This window comes from Ambystoma mexicanum, chromosome 11, assembly GCF_040938575.1.
Source record: "Ambystoma mexicanum isolate Mex_15411 chromosome 11, UKY_AmexF1_1, whole genome shotgun sequence".
Taxonomy (NCBI): domain Eukaryota; kingdom Metazoa; phylum Chordata; class Amphibia; order Caudata; family Ambystomatidae; genus Ambystoma; species Ambystoma mexicanum.
Window position 1 is genome coordinate 624,334,508 of NC_090934.1, and position 20,116 is coordinate 624,354,623.

Consider the following 20,116-nt stretch of genomic DNA (forward strand, 5'->3'; position numbering starts at 1 on the left):
CTTTCCATTTGCTACTCACTTCATCTTCCCTCCACTTCCTCTGCTCCATAAGGAAAGCTCTTGTCAAAGCATGAATAATTAATAACTGTATATGACACACCCCTGCACAAGAGCCTGGAATAGATTCTACTGCAAACTGAATCACTTCCAGGGGCACCCAACTTTGACAGGTAAGGCACAGTGACATTGAATGATTTGCCCATGATCATACACTTTGGTTAAGTGGTAAAGCCAGAATTTGAGCTCAAGTTGGTAAAAATATGTGTTGAAGTTTGGATTTGAATACACAAAAAATACTCAATTGTAAACATATTACTTTAAAAATGCACAATTGACATGATAAATCAACATGACAATGTATAGAACGTGTTGATGAAAAGAGTAAGGGGGTCATTTTGTTTTTAAACCTGAATTGGACAGAGGGGAGGGACCACTCCTTTTTGCACATGGTTGCAAAAGGGCCCCTTCATGCAATTTTAATTGTTTCCACCAAGTACTGGAACAGTAAATAGTAAAACACAGTCAAAATTGCCTTTGCGCTTCATTTTTCCCTTACACGCCTGGAAAAGTGTAAACCCCTCCTACAATTAATAATTTTTGGCACCACCTGCAATGGATTCCTTTGCCAGGTGTACAAGTCAGGTTATTTTCATGGGAATCCATTGGTTTTCCACCAGCATAAATATATGTGCCGGTGGAAAACCAATCAGATTTGGTAACGGGACCTATAAGAGCAGGCAATCGTGTTAAGTTAGCTCTCCTCTCCAACTTCACCTGTAACTCATACAAAATCCTGCACCACATGAAAAGTGTTGGTAAATGTTTTAGCATCACTTTTTTCACTCTCCTTGACTTGGAAAATTACCCCCTATAACATTGTAACTTTACTTTCCCCATCCTTAATGGAAGCCTAAACGTTCCCGCATGCAAGTTACAAAATGTCTCATACAGACACAAAGAGAACTGAACTGTATATCAAGGTCATTGTTTCAGACAGCTTGTTGTGTGGCCCATACTTTTTAATCACCCAACAATCACACATAAATAGCTTATTAAAATGTTATATACGTTTTAAGAAAAAAATTCCACAGCAATGGCAAATTACATTTTCCCATCTCAAATCACTTCCTGTTGTAAATAATCTGCTGCTAAGAAACAGCAAAATGATAAGACCTCACTGGGAGGGCCTGTGCAGCTCTAGCTATTTGTATTTGAGGGGAGAGAGGCCTAGCAGTGAGGCCACAATGAGGATTTGTCCCTTGTCCGACAAATCCACTTCTGATTGTACTGATTGTATTTAGATATTGCTTTTTAGTTTTAAACGATATTGCCATTTTATACTTCACCAGCAACTGTTGCGGTTTATACTCGGTCACACCCAACTCAGGGAGTTCCTTTCCCCACAATGAATGTGGCACACAATAAAGCATGTTTAGTTTTTGTTAAGGTTCAATGTAGTAAGGCTCCAACCCGTCTCACACCCAACCCCAAATAGTACTGGATGACACAATGAACTTGGAACCAGGCCGGTGTGTATTCAGAATATGTATTTATTAATTTATTTAAACCAAATTTCACACATAGGTAAACATCAGCCACCAAGGCTGTTGCAACACCAGAACAAAATGACTTCCTTAAAGGCACCAACACAGAAATATGCAGTCACAATTATTTCCTTTTAAATCACCCACCAATATAGGAAAAGAACAATTCAAGACCAACAGTGATTGCAGATTTGGTGATGCTTTTCTCCCAGTAACCCTCACCCTCCAAACATCAATTAGACTTGACGCCTCTGAATGGAGTGGCAGAGAGTGGGCACACAATGGGAAAATTGGTTTTGGGATTTTTGATCACAGAAACAATATGGGAGAAAGAAAGTCTATGGGAACATTCATTTTTCCACACCTAACAAGAGCAGGCAGGGCTTTGGGGTTTAGGTCAGAGCACAGTGTGAAAATCGGTTTGGGCATTTTTAATCATGGAAACAATATTGGAGACAGAAAAGCAACGGGAAAGTCTGTGTTGCCACACCTAACAAGAGCAGGCAGGGCGTTGGGGTTTTGGTCAGAGCACATCGGCACACTCAGTTTTGGGATTTGAAGCACAGCAGCAATGGGAAAGAAAGAAATAAAAGCAAAGAGAAGTTTTGCCACACCTAACATGAACAGGCAGGGCTTTGGGGTTTTGGTCATAGCACAATTGGTACAAAGGAGTAATTTTGTTTTGCACTTTGCATATGCAAAGTACCTACCAGGCTTCACCCTGCTGATTTAAAATGAAGGGGATCAGTGGGGAATTTTGTTTTGCACCCTGCACACTCACGTGGAACACACTGGGAAAAGATTGTTGGTTTTGAATGCCAACAATACCCATTTTGTGATCACTATAGGGGAATACATTGATTTACTTTGATAAGTATGCAAGGGATATACACAGACAAACATGATATTTTTCTATGGGAAAATAACTAAAAACAATGCTTTAAAAATATAGGTCCTACACAGCCTATGGCATTGGTGTAGTTTTACTTACGGAGAGGCCTTAAACTGGGCATCAGGGAACATCAGGGCATCTCTGGGAAAGCAAGGGGGTCAGTCAACAATCTCCTCTGAATCCTCCAAGTGGTCCAAATTATCTTCTATGTCTCCTGGTTCCTGTCTCCAATGCAAGATTTAGGACTCTCTGCTTCGATATTTCTCACCAGATTTCAGCAGCAGGTTGCCTCTCGGAATTAGTGGAAAACGTCCAGTTCTAATGCAAACTGATTTACTTATAGGGTGGATGACCTCATAAACTTATTATGATTCTCACGAAAGGGATTGGCTGGTTTTCACTACACACCTCCGACCTGTGTGCTAATAGGACAAGGGGATGGGGGAGTAATTTGGGACAGCTGTGGGAGGAGAGAACTTCATCATCCCACTTTGACGGATGGGCAAGGTCATGTTTTAAACTAAAAAATCTCTCGACATGGCAAGTACCCTAAATTTTCAAATCTTTACTTTTGTGCATATATTTTTGTGAACTACATTTTAAGGAGAATCAGATAAGGCTAGTCTGAAGTCAGCGCGCACTTCCTATGCAGAGATACAGTTTTTCTTCAATTACTCGGGAGCCATATCAATGAAACATATGTCATTTTACAGTTCCCATGTTAAATATTACCTCCACACACATACCAACTTTCACATCTTTTGGAATCAAGGGAAGGCCCAAATCAAATTTTCATTAATAACTTTGGTTATGTTTATCATACCAATATCATTTTAGCATGATTCAAAAAGGGGGTTATTGTCACCTTTAATAAAATTCTGGAATGACCGTTGTGACATGCATGCTGCCCCTTTTTATGCAATAACATGTATTTCTCCCATTTAACCAAACTGCAGTTTCACAGGCCTCTTTCACTCCGGACCCCGGCCTTGCACTCCAAGTTTTATTTCTCCTTACACATATGATTAGCTAGATGTGGGCTCAGGTTTATCTTAGCCTATCCCTCTTCAAGGCCCGAGTAACTCTAATTGACTTTCTATGGGACTTGTGACCTCAAGGTCACATCTGCTGCACAAACAGACATGGGATTTTCTGGTTTTCACTGTGTTTTGATTAAAACCCATGTATTCCTTTCCATATGTGTAAGTAATAACACTGATTAATGATGACAACCAGGCCTGTGTCTTCAGTGCAGCAGAGGGAAGGTCCTCGAGGTTAATTTCATGTTGTGAGAAATGACCGTTCATGTGCCCAGCAGCAAATGGCCTTTTAAAAACACACACAATTGAGATTTTAAATGATATTTTATAAGGCACACAGTTTCAAAATACATGAATATCACTTCTGGATTGTCCATATGTATGAGGCTGTTATGTGAGAACACCATGTCCACACTTTTAAATTCTAGTGAGCATTTCTCTTAGCATACTGTCAATTTGGATGCGGGAAAAGCGAAAATGGCATTCTTTTATTTATTTTGCATGCAATGAGCTCTGTTGTACTTTAGCTGCTTGGAGCACAATCGGTTATTCCATTGAATATGTTGCACACACGACTGTTTCTGTGTGTAAGTGCAGCTCTCCATGGATTGTCAGCCACATGTCCTTTGTTTCCTTCCTGAAATGCGTTGCGCATATCTTCCCACCTTTGATCTTAGGTTCAATAGGCCTTATGTCTGTCATTTTGTGTCTGTGCTGGCCTTATATTTTGGTGAGCATTCACAAATGACTCTGGCCTCTTTATTACTGGCCTTTAGGGGCTAAATTTCACCACACAACATTATAGGAACCACTCTTCTCTTGTGTTATTTTCCAGGTATTCATGATTAGTCTTCTGAAAGGCACATGTTTATTGGGGGGTGGGAACAATCCTCCCACCTTGCTCCCTGGTAGGATCCCACAGTAAATTATTGTCATTTCCGACACTGTCTTAACACCCACCTTCCAGCACATAATCCCTTCTAAACACAAACAACAATAAACATACTTACCCTGATTCGTGGATTATTTGCACCGAAAAAACGGGATTTGTGCATCATTCTGCCCGCAAATCCCCATTTGTTAAACAGGGATTTGCGGTGAGAATGGGACACAAATCCTGTTTTTTTCCGCGCAAATAATCCATGAATCAGGGCCACTGTAGTCTGTTTGCATTTAAACTCTGTTAATAGTTACTCAAACAGAATGAGGTTATCAAGTCAGTACTTATCAGTCTGAATCATGAAAATTTCTGTCAGGGCATCCTAGACTTCCACACAGACAAAATGACCTTCTATTATGTCAGCACACACGTGTAAGTATGCATGAGAATAAGATCTGAAACTGGGCCATACTTGTCATCCTAGCCTTGACATGTTCACGTAGGACCTTGTTGGATTAGCACAGAGATAATTGATTCCCTAGGTGTAGCAAGCAAGGCACCCACATCTGGGCATATACACATTCACTTAGTGAAACCAACATAGATTGGCAAATCCAACAGCTTGAGCATTTGCATAGGGATGGGATAGGCATTTGCTAGGCACTGCCATAAGGATACCACCTGGCCATGAGATGTGAACATCTAGAAACTGGTGCAAGTACTTGGGCATATGATGTCATTGACTGGTAAGTGTTTGTCTAATACCTATATAACGTGTGGCTTTGTGATTGTTTGTTATAGACAGGACTCCAGTTTAAGGAAAAAAGGCATGACACAGATGTTGCTTATAAATGAACAGGCTTTAGAAACACATTTGTTATGAGTGTTTTTATTACACCAGGAGCTCAAATAGGTAAGTAATTAAACACTCAAAAGAATACAGACGCTATACAGCACACACATTGGTGTTACTTTGTGATAGATCTTACTCAAAGAGTTCCCACTAGAGTATGTTTCATCATGGAGGGCAGGTAGTTGGTATGAATGCCATAGGGATTGACATGGCAATGGTCATTCAGTTAGTTTGTAAATGTCCAAACACACTTATAGGATGTGTGTCCCACCTCACATCCCATCTCCTTCTTATCTGTTTTCCAGTGCAGCCAAAACTAAAAAGTATGGATGTAAGTCTCTGAATCAATCATAACCACTGGCATTGCTTTGGTCAGCCTTCCAGGCCATTGTTTGCAAATCAGCCATCACCCTGCAACTAATGGGAATAGCCCTTCCCAAACTGCTAGACCACAAGGCCTAAACATTCCTGCTATGGCTTGTGTTGCATTTCAGCGGGGAGCTGGCCTAGCAGTAGATATAAATAATATGATATGATATTTTATTTGTATCGCGCTCGTACACAAGTGTTTCAGAGCGTGACAAGGCAAGGGAGGGCAACAGGGGAGAACAAAACAATGATCTTACTAGGCCCAGTGGCATTGAGAACGTGCAAGTGCATGGCAAAGGGAAAGGGGAAAAGTGCATGGAAGGGGGGAAAGTGGAAAGTGCGGAGCAGAGGAGAAACAGATAAATAGTAATAAATACAAATAAATAGATAATGGAGGCAATAAACAGTGGTAGTGCAGCCAGCAAGTGGCAAGTGCTGTGTTTACGGCAGCAGAACTGGGTAAGTTTGATAAGTGCGGAAAAAGAAGAAAATGGGGGAGTGGCGGACTATAGGGGACAGAGGGTGGCCAGGTGCACAGTGCCAAGAGAGAGCAGATCAGCAGGGGAGAGGGGGAGCAAAGGCAGAAGCAAAGAGGAAGGTCTTGAGGTGCTTCCGGAACTGGAGATGGTTCTCCTCAAGTTTAAGAGTGGCAGGGAGGCTGTTCCAGAGAGAGGGCCCAGCCGAAGACAGAGATCTAGCCCCAGCTCATTTCTTTGAAAAGCCACTGACCCTGAGGGTGTTAGAGGTCGAGTAGCGAAGAGCTCGAGAGGGGAGGTATTTGCGGAGGGATAGCTGAAGGTATTTTGGACCCAGTCCCCAGAAAGCCTTGTGGACAATGCAGAGGGTTTTGAATGTAATCCTTGCATCCACTTGGAGCCAATGGAGAGATTTCAGAGCTTGAACCGCACCGTTTGGCGGCTGAACCAAGGCTCATTTGCTAATGGCATGTCCCCTTTTGTTTTGTTTAGTTTATTATTTATAGAGCACAATTAACACTGGAGTAACTAGGCGCTTGAACTTATGAAGGAGTTACAGAAACATACAGGAAGCGTACAAAAAGTCAGGCTTGATAGCCAAAGGTTACAGATTGATTGCATTACATTATAATACGTATAATACATTATTATACGTATAATACATGTAAGAATATAGAGTGTAATGGCAAAGACATGGCAAAGACTTATGGCATGGAAGGCTTCCCAGAGCAACGACAGGGGTAGTGTTTATTTTAAAGCCTTGCATCTATCCCACTTACAGTGGGGTTTAACAGCACTGGCAAGGGCTCTGTTCAAGGGTATCCCACGGGTGGTCTTGAGGGGTGGGGGAGCTGGACCCACTGTCCCCTCTGCTAGAGCAGGCCTGAAATCAATCCAGCAATCCCAAGCTCATCCCAGCAAACATTCATAATTGCAGAAATGTAGAAACAAATAGCTCACCCTAGGAGATCCCTATTACCTCACCCCAGACTGCCCACCCCCTCCTAACTCCAGTACCCACACACACCACCCCCAACCTTCTGCAGCCTCTTCACACAACTACCCTGTCCCACAAGGCCCACTAAACCCACCCTCCTCCTTAACTCAGCCCAGTACCATCCACCCACCTTATTCTGCTCAGAAACTTCATAAGAAAGCAACAGCTGGCAAATAGTGTAAGCACCTGAGCGTTCGATCACAGTGGTTGCCAAAATTGTGGAAAACTCATTTCCATTACATTTACGAGTGCCCAAACCATTTGCTTTGCCAATGCTTGGGCTGAATGTTATAAGGCCGCTTGCGTCAGCAGCCTTACTGGACCCAAGGGGCCTAATTCACAGAGCGTTTTCCAATGGGGCTTTCCCATTATAAAACGCGTCTGTGGATTATGCCTCTAACGTTAGAGGAATACCCAGACCCGGTCATATTGCTTACAGCTTGTGACCAAGAGGGTTTGAATTGCAGTGCTGGCAAAACACAAACACTGGGCTATGCAGAGCTGCTGAAAAAATAAATGTGCCACTGTAGACTCGCATAAAAACTCCACTGTTCGCTTCTGCGGAGGGGGTGGAATTCACCCGCGGAGCTTGTGAAAGAGTTATATGCCATTAGGTATACTGTAAACCATCCCGAGCAGAACCCTGCGCTCCGACAATGCCGCGGAGAATTTGAGATGACTTGTCGCTGTTAAGAGACGGAGAAAAAGGACCGCACTGTTTCATCGCTGAGATTGTGGGCCTGGCGTTTTTGCTGCACGCGTTATATTTGCTGTGTCAGAAGCGAGAGAGGTTGCTTCTCCGGACGAAGAAAGGCGTGGAGGTAATTTCCAAGAATTCAATATGCGGATGTAATTTACTTCAGTGGGCGGTAGGTCTGTGTGCCAATAAGGCGTAAAGAATGATTGTGTACATATGAACACTATTAACAGCAAATGGCAAAATGCTTCGGTTTAAACGTGTAGAATGTACCCACTAAAATATTTGCGCCACGGAGACGTTCAGTGTACAAATGGAGGAAACTGTGAAAGGTTCTAGTTTAGTGAGATATAATCTAACAGGGGCCCACAAACCACTTCTTAACGGCAAATTAGAACATTACTTTTTTAATCGGATAGCATTTTAGAACTTGTTTGAAAACGATTGTTGCATATCTATTTAATGCTGTATTCTTTTGAGGAGAAATAATGCATCGTGATCTGCATGTCACCGTGAAGATTCCGAAGAAGGGGAGCAATTGGGCCATGCAACTGTGGTGTAAAATAGCGCCTCCCTCGAATGCCTAAGCAAAGCTAACGAAAATCCTCTGCAGCCGAGCTAGGCTTGCAGAACCAGTGATAGTCACAGCTGAAAGAATGAGTAGACACGTGAAAGGAAGGCATTTCCACAGAAATGTATAACCCACATGCCTATCAGAGGGAGGTATGCTGGAAATCTGACCACAGTGTAGCAAATGGTTGAGTGGAAGGGTCATGGGTTCGAAAACTGTTAGGATTACCCCAGCATTCACAATTCTGAGCAGTAGTCACCCAGTTACAATATAAATGCACATTGATATTGTGTGAAGGCAGTTCAAGATGCTCACATTGTGTGAGTCGCATATCGATTCTAGTTTGAAATATCTTCGAGTGATCATAAAGTGAAAGTGTTAAACCACACTAATGTAGGATGCTGATGCAAGTACTGATTGGACGCTTAGTATTCACACTTCCGTGAAACTCCTGCGGACAGGATACAATAGATTCCGTGCGCTCTTAGCAGCCTCATTCCTTCTAATATTAAATATTAATGGAAGAAAAGTGGTTTCAGAAACGTAAGTCTACACTCCTGAAAATGAATACACTAACCATTTCCTCAGGCGTGTATTCCAAGATTCTCTTCAAGCCCTTGCAGTGCCTTCATGTAACCCCTCCAGCCCATATTGAAGCAGTGATAAGGCGAGGAGGGACACGGATCAGCGACAAGGTCTATGCCGTGCATTCAGCCTACGTCCCATCAGTGCGTTTCCTTCCACGTCTGCATGACATTTTCATGTTTGCATTAAATTAATAGATTTCTGTGGAATCCATTCAGCACCTGCTAAAGACCAGGTGGATTCCATAGTAATCCATTAGTAGACTCCGTCTGCAAAGAGCACTTTGTAGGCAGCGTTTATGGAAAAACGAACAAATAAAAGCGCATTCCCTTCACTGTACTCCCCCTCCCTCACCTTGTTGAAGGCTTATAAACATAAGTGCTAACATTGTGGTCCCCTGCACAGAGGCGTAGACAGGGTAGGGCCTGAGCGGGCAAGGCCCACCCACAATCTGTAAATGCCCACTCAGCAGCACTGTGTGGCCATTTACAGATGTTAATGTCGCTGTGGCGGGCCCAATTACATTAGCGTCAGACTCCACTTGTTAGATAATCCTGTCAACGCCTCTGCCCCAGTATGCAATTCACATTCGGTACAAAAGAAGTCTGTAAATAATTTCAAAGAAGGGAGCCCGAAGCCACATAATCCATCACGCGTCCAGAAGGAAAACATAGGGCCCCATTTTAAATGAAGCAAGACGTTATATGAAGCCATACAAGCAAAGTGCTTAGCTTTTTTTGCCTCAATTTAACGTGCCATATCATTTTGGAGCAGTTACGAGATGGAGAAGGGTTTTTGAGTGGAGACACAATCTCTGCCGTGCTCATCTCCTAGGTCTCATGAGTCTGCTTCGTTGTACACCTTTATGAGATTTATAGGTGTACAATCAATGGATTCCTGTGTAGACCAGGTGGATCACATACAAATCCATCTTTAACACCCCCCACAATGCATATTTGCAGGCATAGCTATTTATACATTGGACTGAATTTATTGTGGCACTCAACTGTATTCTATGGGGCGAGATGTGCCAGGGAGGTATGTCTGGAATGTACTCGCTCTATAGTGAGTCTGGGCATGTTAAGCCATACCTAAGAAGCACAGGTGGCAAAGCTCTTCCGCTTACTTCCCTGGGGTTGTATGTCAGAAATCCCAATTTAACAAGTTTGCAAAAGCTTCTGGATAAGCAAGAAAAAAACCTCACATTTTGATTTCCTCATTTGTGTCATGGTCACCAAAACCCTAGGCTTGTGCTTAAGGACATAAAGTCTATCTATACCAGACGTTTGAGCCTTTCACAGTGTCCTGGTGGGGCAAGACAAGTAGAAACCATGCCCAAGAAAACACAGCTTGCAGTACTACTCTCTTTACTCCTCTAAACCCCGAATGGCCGGCCCTATGGATGAGATAGCTGGAAGGAAACATGAGCACATTTAATAAAGGGTGTGATTTCAACCACAGCTTCCTTGAGAGCAGATGCCCAGTCCAGCCTTCCTGCAGGTTCCTGGAAGTTCCTGATTCCAGCTAAGGCCTTTAAGGTAATAGTTATATTGGTGGGTTAGGCCGGAATCCTCTTAGGCTGAGTCTAGGTGTTTATGAGAGTTAATTTACATAAACCAGGCTTTTCAGCCTGGGCTGCAGTTACTATGCACTGTTAATAAAAGGCATCATGCAAATTCCAGGTCAAAACAGGGAAGTATGGTCTAGTTAACAGATTAGACTTCCAGGTCTACCTTCTGTTTTTGGTTTTTCTGAATGTTTAGGGGGTTTCTAACTGCTGTCTGCTTCAAAGGTACTTGAAAATTAGACATTTAAGGCAAAACATTAGAAACAAACCTCAACATATTGCAACATGACCTAACCAGCTAATTTAAAAGGAAACAAACATCATATTCTTCCCCTTCCCCAAAAGGAGTGAATGAGTAAGGTGGTGGGTCAAAAGAAGCAGGCGGTCACTTGAAGGACATTTTGATTGTGGTTTATTCAAAGAATAAGGTCTGTCTTTTCATATCGCTTGAGGGTTTTCCTGCCTGTATAAATAACTCACGCTGCTTGTCAGTTGTCAGAATCGAAGATGTCCTCTATCCAAAACGAACTCTAACTGACCCTACCACTATTTTTTACTAACTTAAATTATACTAGGAACATTTCTCTTCCTTCTGGTAGGTCTCTTATGGCAATGTCTCCATGCGTTGCATAGTTCTCGTTAGTAAGATATCTTCAGATAGACTCTTGTCACATATACTTTTGTCCTGTAGTTCTTTTATAATGTACTTAGGTTTGCTCTCCCCCCTTGAGATAGCTATTCCACAAAGTTTTATAATTCTCTTTCTTATAGTCTCTGCCAGGTGTACATGCCTTTATTGTCTCTGTAGCTCTGACCTTTTTAAGTTGGCTATCCTTTTTAACAATGTGATCTTTCCCCTTTCCTGGTGTGGCTCAGTTTGATCACTTATTCTCTGTCCTACTTCACTTGACTTCCGTTCCCTTTTAGATTGCCACCCTTCTCCCTAGGGTATGTGTCTCCAGTTCTTAACACTTTCCCTTTCAAGTTTATTCCTGATTCTCAGAATCACTTTAATACAGTTCAGCTTTATGGGCTTTATATTTAGGAACTCACCACTTTCTCTAGGATGAGTTTCGCTTGGTATCTATTCCTTGTTATTTTCTCGCTCAGGCTTATTTGCTAGTCTTGTGGTTACATTCATACAGTTACATTTTACTGGTGTTATTTTCAGTATGTTGTCAATTTCACTGAGGAAAGTTTATCTGTGTACATAATGATGTCCCAGCGACCTCCCAATACTTCTGTTCTTCCTGTTACCTCTGTGTTTGCAGGGGAATGTTTTCAGGCTCACCAATCACTTGGGTTCTCTTCCACTACTTCGCTGCTCGTTTTCCTCCTTGGAGTCGGTATCTCTCACTCGGTTCTCTTCCTCTATGCCAGGGGTCTGCAACCTTTGGCTCTCCAGGTGTTTTGCACTACCACATCCCATACCAGCATAGTCAATAGCTAAATATCATGGGAATTGTAGTATGAAACATCTGGAGAGCCAAAGGTTGCAAACCCCTGCTCTACGTGACTGCATCATACTACGGGTCACAGGGTCTCTCATGCCCTCCGTGGCTTGGTGTTTTTTGGTGCTCTTCAACGGGTGGACTGGCCACCACAAAGTCCTTGTGGTTATGCTGCTAAAGGGATTAGGCTTCCCCTCTTCTTCATTCCTCTCTCCTCAAAAATGCCAAGATTCTCGTATTTCTTTCTGCAGCCCAAAAATCCTTTGAAAATCACAGGCTCCTGGCTCTCCTTTGCTCCGCCTCCTCCTGGCATCACCTCATCAGGGGGCTTCCCCTGCTTACGTTCTTCTTTCTCCGGTCGTGCTTTGCTTCTATGCAGCATATTGTACCTCTGTAGCCTCCTCGTCTCAGGTAAATGTAAGTCTACCCTACAGAGACAGATCCTCTTTTTGTGGGACATTTTAGTTTTGTCCTCAGTGAAGTCCCTTGAAATTATAATGTACTTTACTTCTGGCATGCCACATATGCCATAATGGTGGTTGTCTAGGGAGTTACTCACGGCAATGGAAGTCTATATCCCCTAAGGGGGAGTCTCTCCCAGTGAGGTACCACTTGTCCAGACCCCTAGGGAAGGTCTTGCACAGCTGACTCACCTCCCTAGCCTCAACGGGGGAAGCTCCCCCTAACGGAGAAGGTACAAATACCCTTGATTTGTCACAGTACTTACAGTTGCACTCAGGTAGATTCTAATTAACATGCATGTAGCTTTGGGGAAAATACACACTTTGATCCCAGCAGACCACCCATTACCAACATGTTTCTACAGCTTAAAACAGGACATGGCATAACATAACAAAGTGTACATTTAAAGATGCAAGCACTAGTCCCCATAGCACATAGGTGCTAACATTGGTGATCCCGTGCATGAGATCTGGTGAAAATAAAGGTAATAAGGGGATGTTTTACATTATATGCTAATTGCATTCAGTGGACCACCAACACTTGCACTTCTGTGTTGCTGGTCAAATGCATGCAGTTTTCAACACTGACAAAATGCAGTGTAATTGTGAAGAGTAAATTAAGATGAACTAGCCTTTACTCTTCACTTTTACTCTTCGCTTTGTGAGAAATCAAATGATGTCCGCAAATTACTCTTTACAGGCAGGGCTTTATAATGGATTCCTATCCTATGGGATCCGCTGCTATACAGCAGGTGTAAATGGAAGGCATATGCCAAAGGAATTAGTTGGTTGTATGTATGTATGCATGCCGGTGTAAAAATGGGTTCTCTTCCACTTTTAGGCCCTTCTGCACCTTGGAAAGTTGTAAAAATGAGATGAGGACAAAATAAAATCATAAAGGCACATTTACTCTTTCATTTTTCACTCTACTAAGTGAAAAATGATTCAGAAATTTTTGGTAACTGTTCACAAAAGTTAATTGAATGTCATTCGTCCAAGAAAAGCTGGTTGCGCAAAATAGCACAACAAACTATTTTCCAAATTGCAGTAGTATTTGTTTGTTGAGGTTCAACGATTTAACGCAGCGGCTTGTGTCATCACAATATTACTTCATATAAATCTCAACCTCATAGTTCTTGTTTTATAAAGTATCACATTAGTGTCTGCTTTCTTTAGTCCAAACAGTATGGGCCAATACGGCTTCAAAGGTAAAGTGTTTTGGCACCTAGTGCTAGTAGTATGCCCTAGAAGGACTGGTCAGACTTGAGAAATTGAGTCTGTATGCGCCTTGCGCTTGTGGTTTGACCAGAAAAGACTGGTCAGAGACCAAGAGAGACTGGTCGACGTCTATGGAAAAATTGAGAGAATTTGATGTGATCCTTGACCGTGGTCCTAGGAACTCTACCACGTGGATCACTGACGTTTCGGTTACTGTGAGTCACAACCTTCATCTGGGGCCTTGTGTATGCAGGTCTCCCTAAAGACAAACAAAGGTCATATGTGTACTCAGTGACAGGTAAATTGGTGTATCTTAGCTGAGTAAGCATTGGGAAGGTAAAATACCTTATTAGTAGGATTAAATAAGAAACAAAAAACAAGTGATAGGCTGGGGCCCTTTGGCCCTTAAACTGACCTTTCCGTGAAGCAGTAAAGGGGTTCTGCTCCAGGTAATTCTTCAGTTCTTTAATTCTTTAATTCTTTCAGGACAACAGAAGCAGAAATCTTGAAATGGTTTGCTGCTTGTGTTTCGCTGTACTGCATGGATGGCAGAGACAGTGTACTGCAGGGCAAGTCTCTAATCGTTGCCCTGTAGAATAGGGATGACACATGATGCTGCTGCTGCCACCTCATTGACTGCCTCATCTCCGGCATTCCACTCCTCTCTGATCCAGAATTGCTATGGAAAAGAAAGAAGGGATATGCATAGAGCCTGGGTACCATTTCCATCGTGGCCATGTTATTTGTAGGATTTATTAGAATAACCAATGTGGCGTGAGGTAACTGAGGTCCCTGAAGCCAGATGTTAACAGATGTTAACAGTACAATGCGTTGGTATATAGTAACCCAGATGCTCCCTCAGGGGGAGCACACCAATACATCTTAAGTTGGTGGATAAACAGACTTCAAACTGCCCCTATCTATCCCAAGATAATGGTTTTCGATTTGCTCGGGTCTATGGCATCGGCTGGCTGCTAAAAGAGCATACACAGTTAAAGGGCATTGCTGATTTCTATGATAACGTGTACATTATGAATGCTTAAAAGGTAGATTAATGGCTGTAAAAGAACTAAAAGGAACCAAGGGGTTATTGTATTGAAACAGAATTTGCAGCAATAACTTAAAACTTATAACCATAGCTTTATTTGTCTTACATTCATAATATTTTTCTCCCAAAACATTCAATTTGTGTAAATGGCATTGTCTAATTCGTATTTATTTTTATGTTTGCATTTGCATATTCACACACCCTTGAAAATTACTTTCCAAACTAAGGTATTACCACCTTCAAAGTGCTTTGGTAATTCATATTAATTAATGGTATACTTCAGAGTTACCATAGTAATTAAGTCAAGATTCGCTCAAAATTAAAGTGTACAAATGCAGCATTTACATTCTTAATGTTTCCAGTAAGCTTTATTGGCCAATGTATTCTGCTTGTAACTGCACGTGTTGGCCACATTACTATTGAATGTGTAAGATCATGCCTCACCTCAAGCAATGTAACTTATATTTTAACAGGTGTTTGAAAGTGGACAATGATGTGCACTGCTGTAAGCCCTACTATACGAGGTGGGCCCGGCCTCTCCGACATGGATCACTATAGCCAATGGCTAGCTAGCAGGCGTGAAGCTGAACTCCTACCAATGAAAGAAGATCTGGCCATTTGGCTGACGAACCTATTAGGTATGACCATATTCCAATCCATGCAGAGACGTAACTACTGGAACATTCATGTTTATATGCAAATTAGGGACAATGCTGCACATCAATTTTCTTGTCAGGGTATTTATGAACAAAGGTCACAGTGTCCTTACATATACTGTCTCATTGTCAAGTGTAAACATATTTTGCCACTATATCCTGTAACAAAGATTTCCTCCAAATTGTTTGAAGATCTGTTTCACACTCCAGTTACGCCGTCTGTGACTCTAGTGTGCACCCTTTTGTGAATTGGATTCCCACATTGTATTGCTCTAGTGTCTTGGGATATACATTAAACCTTTCACTTAGTAAACAGGTGTGAGAATGAGAAATAATGCGTGAAGCTGCTGCAATGGAAAGGAATATGTTTGGCATCCATACTTGTAGAGTTTCATAGTGTTCAACTGTGCTTGAGTGATTTCCATGCTTCAGTTACAGAATGCTTCAGTGACTCAGACAATGTCACCAAAACCCTCCTACGTATTAGTTTACTTAATGCCATGAAAGAAAGTGCAAGGTTATACTTATACAGAGTTGGTGTTGGAGCCAACCCAACAATTCTTTGAGCAATGAAAAATTTGTTTTGGAATATGAATGGTAATAAGGAAGGGTGTTAAGGCATTGGAATGTTGGCAGACCAATTATGGACAATGGTTAGGAGAGGACGATATTAGTACTCTGGGGAAAACCGTAAGGGGTAGGAAAGACATTTTAGGCTGTCTACCAGGGTGATATTGGCATTACACCCATGAAGACCAAATGCAGGTACTAAGGGCACGTTTTAATCCAACAAAAGGAAAAACAAAACTGGCATAGGGGTCCCTGAAGATGTGCTTTACTTCTGAAGTCTTTTTTCCATGTAGATGACCATGGCATCATAATCATGGAAAAGGGCCCCTTGTGTAAATTCGTCCCCTCCTCTTTTTTTCCAGAAAGCCATTAGAACCTGCGTGTGGTCTTTGCTGGTGCTAAGGTATGTCCTGCTGATGCCAATGGGGACATGAAACAAAGGGGCACAGTGGGTGCTGGCCGAGCAGGACATAGCCTGATTGTAATGTTGGCTAGAGGCTGTAGAGCCCACATACCAAGTTACCTAATTGGCCAGCCCCCTCTGATGGTGATAATGGGTGGAATTTTCAAGCCTTCAGCCCTCCTTGGCATCCTGCTATCTGATATGCAACTTCCATTTCTCCATGGTGCATTGACTCTGCGTCCCTATAATGCCCCCCAATCCATCAACACCATCTTACACACTGCTAAGTAGCTTTAGCAGCTTATACCTCCTTACTCTACTCCGGTGTGTGTTTGTCTTCCCATTGTTGTGCTCTTTTTCAGTTTTATAAATTGAAAGAGGACACCATTTCTGAAGCATCTGCCACCTTTTTCATGGAGCCACTTGAAAGGGGTTTATCTCAATGTATTGTCAATTCTTTGTTTGCTAAAAGCTTAGGTTCATGTGGTGAACATAAAATGCACAGTGCACACATGACTCCTGCACCCACACAAAGGGCTAGTAGTAGGAAAGCATGTGACAGATTGCAGCATGACTGCATATTTTGGTTTTCTGACGCATAATAGGAGGTAATGCCTGTAAGGAATTGCCATCTGGCAGGGGTACAAAGCCCTGGCTTTTATATTTTTATTAGTACATAATATGATGTGGGTGATTTCTTCTCCAAAGGGGTAATCTGCTAACTAGATCCCCCTTTGTCGCAACTCTGTGCCAAATGTATAGCGCCCTTGTGCCCTGCTGTGTCAGTATCCTGATACATGGCACCCACAAGATGCCCACCCAACCACCTGACCACTGCAGCGACCGCAAAGTCACTGCAACATAGGGGCAACATTTAAGATATGCCCCCTGTACCAAAATTTTGATGATCATGTTTACCCCATGCTGGTGGAAGGGTAATCTCTAAGAACAAGCTATGCCTGAGTTTTGGCATAGTACATGGCAATTCCTATGATCATGGACGCCACATGACAAATGATATTGCACATGTGTCAGCTCCTGTGAGTCAGCTCTGCAGTGGAAGAGAATGTGCATTCGGGCCAGATGGGCTGATACTGCCAAATGGAAAGACAGGAACCTAGAGGACCCACCCTCTTGTTGATTCTCTTTGGCAGGGCCAGTATCCCCCACCCCCATAGACAGCCACACAGTGGGCAGCTGTCCTGGACCCAGGTATCAAAGGAACACACCCATTTGAGGAGTCACCCAGGGTGCTGCATATCCAAAGGCCTTTGTTGTCAGTAGGAGGGAAGGGGCGGTAGTAGGATAGACAGGAGTGCTCTGTACATTGGAAGAAGCCTTCCACTATCTTGTTTTTCACTGCCTCTCTTTCTCTTCCTGTCTGCTTCACTTCTTCTGGAGCAAAGCCCTTTGGATGCAAGATCAACAGGGCCAAGTCGACTCTAGCCAGATGCAGGCATTGGTCCCCTAAAGCAGGCTAGCTTTAGACCAATCACCTGAGGGCTTGTGCCTTTGAAATAAGGAGTATTGCACTCCTTCATCAGAATATCCTCAGTTCCTCAAGGTTCCTTTAAGGCTGAAGAGATGTTCTGAACATTCTCGACTGGAATTCCTTTGAGTCAGTTGCACTGTCCAAAGCCCTCCGCTCGAGGTGAAGAAGAAGCCAACCTTTACAGAAGGAAGATCTGACCCCTACCCACTCCCAGAGAACATTGGGAATGTTCATTGCTTTGGACCTGGGCCAACCATTCTGCAATGGATCTTCTGTGTTAGAAGAGAAGACCTTGTTCTGCAGTACCCTGTCCTCAAGTCCTTTGTGAAGTCCTCACAGCAACCAGAGGGTGTGACCAGCCAAAGCTCTCTGTTCTCCTGCTCCACACCAGTGCTCTGTTTTCTCCACATCTTGAGCCACAGGGCAGGTGTGTAACGCTCACCTGATTCCCACGGAGGCGCAGGTCTGGCTTTGAGTGCTGATGCTTCTTCAATGGCGAAGCGCGGGACTCTGAAGATGGACAGGAAGGGCCCCTCTACTCTGGCTTGCAGGAATATTCCCCTGTGCGTGAAAAGGGAGTATTACCTACTGACAGAATAATGCTCAAGCCTCCCACTCTCTTCCAACCCTCCACGATACCCTTCCACGATTCCCTGTGAAGTCTCACCTTAGGGTCTGGAAGGATGAGTTCTCCATCCTGCTTCTGATGCAGGGGCGCGTTGAAACCCAGTTACTTCACTGGATTGAGGTTTGATGGGAGTTCAAATAAGCTTGAGGTAAGGCGCTGTAAAAGTTCTGTTGCAAGTTCAAAAGTTCAAGCTTAATAATAATGTTCATTGTCTTATTGCAGCAAGCGCTAATGCTTTTGTCTTTTTCCCCTTAGGGGCCGGGGTTCGGAATGCCGGAGATATGGCACCGACCCGAAGTGAAACGTGCAGTTCCAGTAAATGACAGGTAAGTTCTGGATGAGCGCTCGGGTAATGTCTTTGCATTCGCTCATTCAATGTCTTTGTCTTTTTTCCCCATAGGGGCCGGGGTCCGGAAAATGCCTGGAAGCGGCAAGACCCGAAATGAAATGGGAATGACCCAACAGGTAAGTCTTAGAAGGAAACTGAGCTTTTCCTATTCCCTTCCTTCTCTCACCTTTTGTTCTTGTCTTTTTCTCTCTAGGCTCTGGGAAGTGGCTGTGGATCCGGATGATCGCTGCTGAAGATGGAGGCGCCCAGGAAAGGTGAGTGAAATGCAGCGCTGCAGCGATCGTAGCGAAATGCCTTTTAAAAATGATGTCTTCCTTTTCAGGATTGTCGGAGTGATGTCTCTGTGGTGCAGATTTTAGCAGGTAAGGTCTCTTGTCTCCCTTTGCAGGTGACCCAGGATGCTGACAGGCGTGGCTGAAGTCCAAATGCAGGAGCTGACACGGTGAGCGTCCAGCTGCGAGGAGCAGAACAACGCGAAGCGTGAGTTGCTGATCGGGCGTGGTTTAAATAGCTTTGAAAGAAGTTCCAGGTATGTATCCTTCCACTGATCAGGTATGTATCCTTCCCCGACCACACCCGTGTGGAAAGTAGTCCCATAGGTAAAGTAGTTCCATTCAGGCCTCAAGAGGGCCTGGATGTAGCAGCATGGTCTGCATCAGGTAAGTGCACATTAAAACACTTGAACACATGTCTAGCTTTATGAGCCTGGCGCCTAAGGCGCCAGGACAGGGGTCCAACATGATACTGGCGCCTAAGGCGCCAGGACTGCGTCCAAAGGACCCCAGCTTGGGCCCGCTGGCACTCCCCTGGGGGAAATGATGCCTGCCTCTGGGGTTGCTGGGTCGGACCTGGCTCCTTGGAGGTAGGCATCATGACAAGGTGCCAGTGTTGGTGTTTGCGTTCCTCCAACCAGCCAAACTATTGCACTGCATCTAAACCAGCTCGACATTGCATCGTGTCCTAGCAAAACATATCACTTGTTAGGCCTGAAGAGACTGCTCAATGCTGGAAACCAAACCAAATCTCTGGATTCACTAATTCTAAATGGGGGTTACAATCACAGCTCAGCCCAGCTAGCCTGCAATCCTCTGTCTCATTGACTGCACATCAACACACACCTTGAGCACCGCTTTGATGACCCTCGGCCGCTGACTCGAACTGCAGGAGCTTCACTTGTTGACCTCTCCCAGCGGCCAAAGCCCAACTTGGCCTGGACAACTCTGAAGCATTCTTGGGACCACCACAACCTGCATCCGGGAACTGATGCTGTTCAACAGCACAGAACACCCACGTTCGACCCTACCCGATGGCTGCTTGCTGCCAGGGTCTCCATGATCCTACATGCCTGACTGAGCTCGATCAGCCCCCA

The 20,116-nt window shown here is 43.6% G+C and overlaps 1 protein-coding gene across 3 annotated transcripts in view; it reads left to right on the forward strand.

The window, feature by feature from the left end:
* Window positions 1–20,116, forward strand: part of GAS2 (growth arrest specific 2) — a 1,136,685-nt gene that overhangs the window by 269,089 nt on the left and 847,480 nt on the right. For 2 of the 3 annotated variants that reach the window (XM_069623497.1, XM_069623495.1), the window contains exon 2: window positions 15,123–15,287. In XM_069623497.1, coding sequence (XP_069479598.1) covers window positions 15,140–15,287 — 148 coding nt within the window. In that variant the 5' untranslated portion in view covers window positions 15,123–15,139. Of the gene's footprint in view, window positions 1–7,663; window positions 7,873–15,122; window positions 15,288–20,116 lie in introns of those variants that run through there. The other variant, XM_069623496.1, reaches the window with a different exon arrangement.